Source organism: Chelonoidis abingdonii, chromosome 24 (assembly GCF_003597395.2).
Source record: "Chelonoidis abingdonii isolate Lonesome George chromosome 24, CheloAbing_2.0, whole genome shotgun sequence".
In the NCBI taxonomy this organism is placed as follows: Eukaryota; Metazoa; Chordata; order Testudines; family Testudinidae; genus Chelonoidis; species Chelonoidis abingdonii.
The window spans coordinates 18,894,682-18,905,086 of NC_133792.1; the positions used below are offsets into that span (position 1 = coordinate 18,894,682).

At 43.5% G+C, this 10,405-nt stretch overlaps 1 protein-coding gene across 2 annotated transcripts in view; it reads left to right on the forward strand.

The window, feature by feature from the left end:
• Positions 1-10,405, forward strand: part of COL5A1 (collagen type V alpha 1 chain) — a 260,301-nt gene that overhangs the window by 114,342 nt on the left and 135,554 nt on the right. For both annotated transcript variants that reach the window (XM_075060418.1, XM_032767553.2), the window contains exons 5-7: positions 3,261-3,392; positions 8,033-8,179; positions 9,286-9,534. In XM_075060418.1, coding sequence (XP_074916519.1) covers positions 3,261-3,392; positions 8,033-8,179; positions 9,286-9,534 — 528 coding nt within the window. The remainder of the gene's footprint in view (positions 1-3,260; positions 3,393-8,032; positions 8,180-9,285; positions 9,535-10,405) is intronic.

Consider the following 10,405-nt stretch of genomic DNA (forward strand, 5'->3'; position numbering starts at 1 on the left):
GACTCTGAACCTGAGTCCAACTTCAGAGGAATCTGATCTGGTATACATTATGTTCTGAGGGGACTCAAAGAAGGTGCAAGTTACATCAGCTTAGATTCGTTTTTGACTTTGGCCCATTAATGCATCTACAGGAAAACTGGCAGGAGATCCCCTTGATTCGTCAGACTAAAGAAATGACTTTAAATCTCCCTTTGGTTGAGGAAAAACAGCTGAGGATATTAGCCAGGGTTCCTCTCCATACTTAGCTCAGCATTCCTATGCCACTCAGACTAAAACCCTTAACAAACTCTGCTCTGCTTAACCTACTGGACTGTACTTAGCTGGCGAACCCTGCTGAGGTTACCTCCTTTGCTTTATCTGTCTCTAGGGGAAGAAAATTTAGTCTGTATTCTATAAGTGACTTAAGCTATCAGCCCCCGCTGAGGTGTAAATCCATGCTTATCAGAAAGGAATAGCTTTCAACTTTCCTTCCCTGCCTCTCCTAGAAGAACATCAAGTCTGGGGTTTGTTGCTGGTTTATTATTAAGAACAATCAATAATAATTTATTTATATAAACTTACCCCGGGCAATGTTAGAAACCCAAACCCAAAGCCTTATGGCAGTGCCGGGAACCAGTTGTAACAGCCAAGCTGAATGAAGCGCAAAGGATTAAAAAAATAAATGAAGGGTCATTTATGGGCCTGATTCAGTGGGGGAGGGGAGCTTCTCCAGTTTCCGCTGTGACTGAGAAGGGAGGCAGGGAGGGAGGTTTTGTGGTTAAGGCACTGGAGTGGGAAGCAGGAGACGTGGCTTTTGTTCTTGGCTCTGCCACTGACTCCCTGTGTAATCTTGGCCAACCGACTGCTCATTCAGTGACTCAGTTTCCCATCAGTAAAATGGGGATAATATTCCCTGCCTGACAGTAATGTTATGAATAGAGCTGGATGAAAACAGGTAACGGTGTTTGCCTCTGAAAAAGGAGGGCAAACCAAACCCCAACATTCTGGCAAAATAGCAGAACACTTCAAACATTTATTCACCAAAGTAGAAGGAGGTGGGGAATAAGAGAGGGGCAAGTGAGAGAGTGAGTGGGAGGTGGGGTGGAAAAATTCAATTTGGAAAACTATATGTATATTTTCTCATTAAATTAAGTAAATATGGTTGATAAACAAAAATGTTCATTATTTTTAAGAAAATGTTTGATCAGAAGAAAGGTTACGAATGATGAAAAATGTAAATGAATGCTAGTGATGAGGATACGCGTGTGAATGTTTGAGAGCTGCTCGCACACTCTAATGAGGAGAGACACAGAAATGGATCTGTTCCCCCTTTGCTGGAAAGTCAGGGGGATGGGGCTGCAGGCCTGGGGCAATGTCAAATTAGGGTAGGGTGGGGCTTGACTAGCCAGCAGATGCATAGAATCAGCGTATCTCCCAGAGAGCTCTCTGTTGGCTCATCTCCTGTGGAGCCCTGCCAGAAATTTAAGCTGCGTCCTTCTGGAGGAGCCTATGGTGGCTGTAGAGTGTGCATGTGCTTGTCACCACCTGTGTTTCCTCAGCGGGTTTGCGTTCATCCTCTGGCATAGCTGCTCCTGGGAACGCAGAGGGTTCAGTCTGCATTCACAAAAGCAGATCTGGCCCCTGGTGTTTAAAAACATGTTCCAGTTTTCCTAAGGGTTTTCAGACGTCCTGGCTAGACTCCGTCCCAGACTTCTGGTTCCCATTACAGGACCGCATCATCCGCCCAGGTTTGTTTTTGGTAAGGCTGTCTTTTTCTGCAGCTTTAACAATGTTTTCTGCTATTAAATAAACCCCCTTTCCGTAATGTAAAAAAAAAAAATCAGTTCTAATCATCTGAGTAGCAAAGCATCTGTCTATTGATTAAACTCTTGCCCTGTGTTTCAAAGTAAAACTGTGGCTCTTTATAAAAGTAAGTCATGTTTTGAGCTCATTCTTAGGCTATGGATAATTGTGTGCCTGGTTCATTATGGGCTGAATGGTCCTTAAAGCAGACATGATTCCTAACAAACCTACAAGGTGCCTGATTTCAAATAGGCCATGTCTTACTGTGACGTTTTTTTCGGATGTTGATGTTTCTGTTCCTAGTGGAGTGGTGATAATATAGAAATAGACTGGAAATACATGGCAGTCTGTTTAGAAATCCATGGATGATTCACAAGTCCAGCAGGATGAGCGATGTGTTTAAATCCAAACTGGGTTGCAAAGGAGGTTATTTACCTACGACACGCCTCATCCAAGGCACGGGGAGCTCTTTGACAGGGCAGCTTGCATGTCTCTTGTCTGTATGGTGCCTGTCTTGTGGATGTCATTGTCAAGGGCTGTCTGCAGCACCAAAATGGCAGGGAAAGGGATGAGGCTGTCCAGGAGATGCCGAGGTGGTGACCTCTCTCTAGCTGCAATATCTTCTTGTGATGTTGCACCTGGGAATAACAAGTGAAGCACAGTCACTTCACACCCTTGTAAGCAGTGAGGGCTAAAGCAGATACTCAATCTGCACCCAAGGATAATGGGTTTTGCTGGCTGGCTTATCTCAGACCAAGTTCCTGAACAATCCTACCATACTTGAGTTGGGGAGACTAGACAGCCTAACAGGACTCTTCCTTCTCTAATTTCTTGGTCCATTGTTGGGTCTTTTGTCTGCATAAGGACTGAGTGCAGACTTCAGTCTTTGGGCCTGTGGTACTATGACTACATGTGTCTTTGTTGTCTCATGCTTCAGACTTCAGCTGGTCACCTGTAGGGGTCAAGAAGGGATTTTTCCCCCCTCGGTGTATTCTGAGATTTTCTGTCTTCTTCCTCAGAAGCATCAGAGATGGCCACAACTGAACATGGGGCACTGGATGGGAATTCTCTTCCTCTGGTGCTTGGCTGGTGGGCCTTGCTCACATGCTCAGGGTCTGTCTGGTCTCCTTATTCAGGATTGGGAAGGAATTTTCCTCCTGGTCAGATTGGCTTGGCCGTTTTGTTTTTTGCCTTCCTCTTCTGTATGGGGCGCAGGTTACTTGCTAGGATTATCTGGGTATATCTCACGTAATTCCCTGCCACTGCAAGGGCCCTCCTGTTATCTGCCTATGGCACACGGTAGTTTAGCCTGCTGAGGGCTGTAATATGTCAATGTAATTTTGATTGTTGGGTTACTGTGTGGGTGGTGGTGGTGGTGTCCTGTACTATACAGACTAGTTGATCCAATAGCACCTTCTCTTCTTAACTTCTGACTCTTTGATTGATGTGGGACGTCTTTCTTGTTTTTATTACGCCAGGGGGACATCCAGCAGCTCCTGATCGTGGCAGACCCCAGGGCAGCCCATGATTATTGTGAACACTACAGCCCTGACTGTGACACAGCCATTCCTGACACCCCCCAGTCTCAGGACCCGAACCAAGATGAATATGTAAGTAGAAAGGAAGAACATCCACTTGTGCATGCATGAAACCTAACTGCTTAATGGCCCACAAGTTATCCCCCCTAGGAGGGACACCCAGGATGGGTACCAGTGCATCACCCTCTGTAGGGAGAATTCGTTCAGGAGAAGAAGGAGGAACACAAGCCAACAGTGGTTAGGGCAGAAGCAGTCATGATCAAAGAGGGAAGAAATGATAAAGAAACTAGGAAATGTAAGAGTAATGAAAAGCAAGCAAAAGGTTCCAGTGACAACTGCAAGGGAAATTAATAATAATTGGGGAGCATACTAGCCGTAAATAAGCAAATGCACTGTGGCTATTAACTGAGAGAGCAAGTATGCACTGTTTCTTATTTAACTTCCGTTTAGTTTTTCTGTGAGTCTCTCAATAAGTCACTGGCTTGTCTTGAATCGCTTTCCCCGCCCCCTGTGGTTGCAAAAATCTGTTGCATAGTAACAAAGTGGAAGGGATCGTGGAGCATGGAAGGTGAAACCTTGGCAAGGTAGGTCAACTTTCTGGCCTTGTAACCTTGATAATTTTTTTCTTTAAGAGGTTGAATCCCGTTTACAAGACAAGGCATCCAATGCTACATATAAGTGCTCAGAACAACCTCTAAAACCACAATGTCAGCGTGATTTAGTGGATAAGGTACAGGGCTAGATCTCAGGAATTGTGGATTTTAATCCCAGCTTTGTTGCTGATTTGCTATGTGACTTTTGGTGTATCATTTCATTTTTCTGCTCCTTGTTTTCCCAGAGTGTGAAATGAGGGCTTGTCTACACGGTGATATTGAACTCCTGGTGTGAATCTACAGTGCATTAGCTTGCTTGCAAAGTAACTGGTCAGGTGAATTATGCTACCATGCACTAAAAGCTTGTATGCTGTAGATTTACACCCTGGCTCACTGTGCACTAAATCGCCATGTAGACAAACCCCGAGTATTTGAGTGCTCAGGTGCCCATAGGAAGCAGTGTGGGTTACCCTACGTGTAGCAGTGCAAGTTTAAAAATTGGGCCCTCACTAACTATTGCAACTGAATATAATAATATACATATATCACTCTCTAAATGCCAACAGATGTTTCAAGTCAACAGATTTAATAAGATCAATTGATTTTTGAAACGTCAGCTATTAGGGGTGGTCAAAAACCGTGGAAAAAAATCTCAGTTTTGTTCTTTGTTTTTGGTTGAAATTTCATTTTGACCAAAATGTTCTAAGCAGACCTATAATTATCTCATGAATTCTTGGATAAACAGTCAGCTGTGCCTAGTTAAGAGAATTACTAGAAAGGGTTAGACTAGGGGTGGGCAAACTTTTTGGCCTGAGGGCCACATCTGGATATGGAAATCGTATGTTGTGCCGTGAAAGCTCACAAAATTGGGGGTAGGGCTGCGGCGGGGGGGGGGACCTTGGAGGCAGGCAGNNNCTGGCTAGATATGCAGGCTCTGGAGTGGGGCTGGGGATGAGGTTGGGGTTGGGGTTGGGGTTGCAGGAGGTTGCTCCAGGCTGGGACTGAGGGATTCAGAAGGTGAGAGGGGGATCAGGTCTGGGGCAGAGGTGCAGGAGCAGGTTAGAGGTGCAGGGTCCAGGTGGTGCTTATCTCAAGCAGCTCCCAGAAGCAGCGACATGTCTCCACTCTAGCTCCTACATGGAGGCGCAGCCAGGTGACTCTGTGCACTGCCCTGCCCGCAGGCGCTGCCCCTGCGGCTCCCATTGCTCATAGTTGCTGGCCAATGGGATTTACGGGGGGTGGCACTTGGGACGGGGGCAACGTGCAGAGCCCCTTGGCTGCCCCTTGCTTAGGAGCCGGAGATGGGACATGCCCCTGCTTCTGGGAGCTGCACGGAGAGTGGCAAGACCCTGACCCTGCTCTCAGGCTGGAGCTCAAGGGCCAGATGTGGCCCCTGGCCCATTGTTTGCCCACCCCTGGGTTAGACCAAGATTTTCAATAGTGACTAGTGACTATGGATTCCTCTTATGTTCTTCTTTTGGTGGGGAGGGGGTCTTGATACATCTTAAAGGGGCTGATTTCCAGATACTGCTGGCATCTACCCTCTGAAAATTAGGCTCTTTGAAGGTGTTTCAAGTTTGGCACCCGGAATCATTTTTGAAAATCTCAGCCTCACTCACGTTCATATGCATGTACAAAACCCTTGGTTCAGTCACATACCTATGTCTGATCCAACTCACATTAAAGCCAATAGAAATCTTTCCATTGGCTTCCATGGACATTAGATCCCCCTCAATACCCTGCTTCTGTCTAGAGAAACATAAAGGCTTATTTCTTTTTTTAAAATTAATGTGCTCGAAAGAAGTGGAAACAGTAAATAAGTACAAGCAAATAGAATCCACTGTGGTTAAAATCTGGGAGGATGGTAGGGAAATAAACCTATTTTTGGATCCAGTTTCTCACCAATCAAAACTAGCTACAAAGGGCTTGTTTTGGAAGGGCCATGTTACTCTATGAAATTTTATACAAGAATAGCTGGTCCATGAATGGCCTTTAAATACCAATAAAATCAGTGTACTGGGTTAGGAATTTTGTCTCACCCAACTGTAACAAAAAGCCTTGTTTGTATTTCATTTTTTTAAAATGGCCGATGCCTTATGGAAAACTCTGAAACTGTCATATTTTAGAAGTCATTTCTACTGCAAGCTGCTTACTCTCTGTTACTACAGATATATGCATGAAAACAGAAACATTGCATCTTTAAGAGCTCATTTGTTTCAAGTCACTTTTTCCCCATCTGAATTCATGACACAAAACAGGAGGTTCTGAACTATTTTGAGTTATTGAAAATCCCTACATACTTTTCAGCATGAGTGTTAACTCTGGTGTACTGGCCAAATTCCAGTTTCGGTAAATTCATTCCACCTCCTTAAATTCGCCCAAAACTTAAATTAAATTACATGTTAAACAGCTGCCAACTTCTACCTCAGAAGCAGCTGCATTTCAGTGTTGGCTGAAAGGATTTTATGCAGTCTGCAAAGCATATTGGCATCTTTCAGGAAAGAATATGCCACAGGAATATAAGAGATTATTATTCTTTAGTCACAAATTTCTCAAAAAACCAAAAATTATGCCCCAGGTATACTGTAGGCAGAATATCACAGGAGCTGATGAACACTGAAAAAGCAAGAACCTGGTAGAAAGCAAATATCAGTAGAAAGAAAGGGTGAAGGATAAGAAATCTGGGAAATATGGAAGGCTCTTAAGTATTTCAAACATAGGAGTAGATCCATTGACTTCAGCGGAACTACTCACATGCTTAAAATTAGGCATGTGCTTAATTAGCTTCCAGAACAAGGTCTATATGACCCGAATTTAAAAAATACTTAGCAGTACAAATGTGTTTGCAAAATATTTGTCTAATCTGTACACAAAAAATGAAACTCTGCCTCCACTGAAGTAAATCGCAACACTCTGGCTTTCGGAGAATGAGGATGTTGCCCAGAATGAGTAATTTGCACATACAAATGCACCTAGATAGCCATTACAATTAATCCATGCAATTGCTCACACTATGTTTGTGTTGGGAGGCCTATCTTGTCTGGATGTGTTGCTTAATACTCTGCAACATGCAAGCATAATTGAATCTGCGTGTTCAGTTTTCAGAGTTTTGCATAAGGCTCAGAGTTTTGCATAAAGCATAAGACTGATTTTCAATGTGCATTTGTGAGTGATGGTGCCTGAAGGGGTCACGCATGCAGGAATGGCTACTGTATTTGCCTTTGCCAGGCTGCAAAACCAGGCAAAGTTAATTGTTAATTTTTATTTTTTGCATCTTCTGTGAGTGACAGCGGGAGTCAGACCCAAAAATATTATTAGGACCACACTGATCAAGGCCATTACATCTCAGCTTACCTATGTTTTATCAGGATTGTTTTAGAAGACACTCTACTAAATGGTTGCAAAGCTTAAATGAAACTTTAGAGCTGTCTCTCCTAAGGTGCATGGGAGTTTTTTGCTGTACACATCTAAGGCAATAATATGACCTATAGTAATCCAAATGATGATCCTTTCTCAACTGCGTCTCTAGGGAATTTACATCTTTTGATGTGTCGTTTTTATTGTTTTAGTCTGTTAAATGGTCCAGAAGCATTAGTCAGGGTCACGTCCAGTGGTTTGGGGGCCCAGTGTGGGAGCATTAGGCTCGGGAAGTCAGCTAGGACCTCTGGTATCTTGAATCAAGATGCAGTTCCCACCGCAGTGTATGGACAGGTGCTATGGGATTTACAATCAGGTGAGTATAGGGTAGCACACGAAGCAAAGCAGCCAGTGAGGATAGAGGGAGAAAACCATCATCTCATACTTGATCAAATTAGAAAGCTAAACAGGTTAGTGAATAAAGCTGGCTTAAAAATAATTCCTCCCCCCTGTTCTTGTGTGGAAATTTGGATGCAGCCTTTCATCAAATCTCAGATTTCTTTAAATTTCAGCCTTCTTTACTTGTGACCCTTTTGTGTTAGTTTTCCCTGTGCTTCACTGTCGCAGATGCCAGTGGAAAGAGAATTTCAAAGTCACTGTACTTTTGAATATAAAATTCACATGGCCTAGCAACAGCTGGCAAGGAACTCACTTAAGGAGTTGTCTGCCTTCACCTCTTTTCTTGCTGTGGTTCCTTTGCAGTACACTGAGGGGGATGGAGAAGGTGACACCTATTATTATGAATATCCCTACTACGAGGACACCGATGACACAGGAAAGACAGAAGCACCCACTGCCAAGCCTGTTGATGCCGAAGAAGCTGCTAGAGAGGTGACCGAAATTAAAGAGGTAGGTGACGGGGGGGAGGTGGCAAGCTCCTGTTTTGTTTCGTCTTGTGCTTTATTTAAAGACTTGCCGTTCCGAATTTTTATAGACACACAAATGGCATGTGGGTGAAAGGCTGGAGTCTTAAAATGGAAGAAACTACTGTAGATAGCTCTGCATTTGTGCTCTATGCATGCAGTGTGAGGTTTCCATAGTAATGTGATGCCTGTACTTCGAGCTGATCGAGGATGGGTAACAAGCTTGGTGGTTTCTGACACCTACTCTCTCCAGCAGAGCTAGAAGAATACGGGCTGTAATCTTGCAATCAGAGCATGATTAGCCATGGTCCGCACCTGAAAATATACTTGAAGCAAGATCTTGCATATATGTCTACATGGAAGATTAACTTTGTGCGCCAAGGATGTGTCTACGCTGCAAGTGAATGTGTGATTGTAGCACAGATCAGCATATCCGTGCTAGCTTTAATCTAGCTAGCACAGCTAACAATACTAGTATAGACATGGCATCACAAGTTCAGCAGAATACATATCCAGGGTCCCCGGTGGGCTTGTACTCTCATTGCTAGCCTGTAGTGCCGAATCTACACTCGTATTTTAACCCATGCTAGCTGGATTAAAGCTAGAATGAATGTCATCCCATGCTACAATCACACCTTCACTTACAGTGTAGGCAAACCCTACATCGCTTCCACAGTGGTAGTTGCTTTTGCTTTCAGAGCTTTTTCTATTGTGCATTTTGAATCCTGAATCTCAAGGCCTAAATTTTCAGAAGTGCCTATTAGTTTTGGGGCACCCAGCCTGAGACCACTTGGGCTGGATTTTCAGAGCTGCTGAGCACCCGAGGTCCTATTGCCATCAATTGCCCTGAACACCTGAAAATCAGGCCTGTAGGTCTCACACGAGGCACCCAAAATTAGTAGTCACTGCTGAAAGCCTAGTTCTGAGTCCTTACAGCTTTTCACTGAGCTGTCAATCAGCTGCCTGCTTGGTTTTAAAGAGCCTTCTTGGTTTAGACAGGAAAGGAATTTTCAACCCCATGTCTTAGCCGATAAGAGAGCCAGAACATCCTCTGCTTTCTCTAACTCTGACATTGTTTGTGTTTTGCAATAGGAACTCACCTCTCCAACCACACAAGCACCTACAGTGGTGGAAAACAGGGAGGAGACCAAAGAGGATGAGAAGGTTGATGACCCCATCGTGGATGAATATAATTATGAAACTATTAACGAGGAGTACTACACTCCCCTCCCTTACGAGGACCTCAACTATGAGGATTTAGACACTCAGGATACCCTTACTGAAGATGCTGTCGAAGCGGAAGTCCCCACCAGCACAGTCATCACCCCCAATGCAACCAATGTAATTTCCTCCAAGGAGTCTATGATTTGTCCTTTTCTTTGTTACTTTTAAGTCTTGACAGCAAAGGATCTAATGGAAAAACTTGAAGCGTCCAAGGCATTTGTAGAGAAAAAGGCCTCCCTGAAAAATGTAATCCTCCTGCATTTTCCCTATGTGAATACAGCACTGCTACATAGAACTGATTGAAATTTTTCTCATGAAAAAAGTTTTCCTGTCAAAAAATCTGGGTTTAGCCAAAATCAATGTTTTGTTCAGGAAAATGTTGGTTTTGACTAATTTTTTTTTTTATTTCCAGTCAGGAGAATCAAAATAAAAAAATTGTTTCAAGGCAGAATTGTCAATTAAATAAAAAAAAATGTTGATTTGAAATTTGGACATTTCCAGTTCAATTCTGTGAAATTTTTCAGTATTTCAAATTTTTTTCCCATTTGGAATGGAAGCTCATTTTGAAATGCCAACATTTCTTATGGTTATGAATGTTACATTTTCCTAACAGCTCTGCTAATAGTAAGGTGAGATTCAAGCTTCCACAACAAACATGCTGCGAAGTGATTACATTTTCTGGTGACCTTCTCTCTCTATGGGTATGTCTACACTATGGGATTATTCCAATTTTACATAAACTGATTTTGTAAAACAGATTATATAAAGTTGAGTGCACACGGCCACGCTAAGCGCATTAATTCGGCGGTGTGCGTCCATGTACCGAGGCTAGCATCGATTTCCGGAGCGTTGCACTGTGGGTAGCTATCCCATAGCTATCCCATAGTTCCCGCAGTCTCCCCTGCCCATTGGAATTCTGGGTTGAGATCCCAATGCATGATGGTGCAAAAACAGTGTCGCGGGTAATTCTGGGTAAATGTTGTCACTC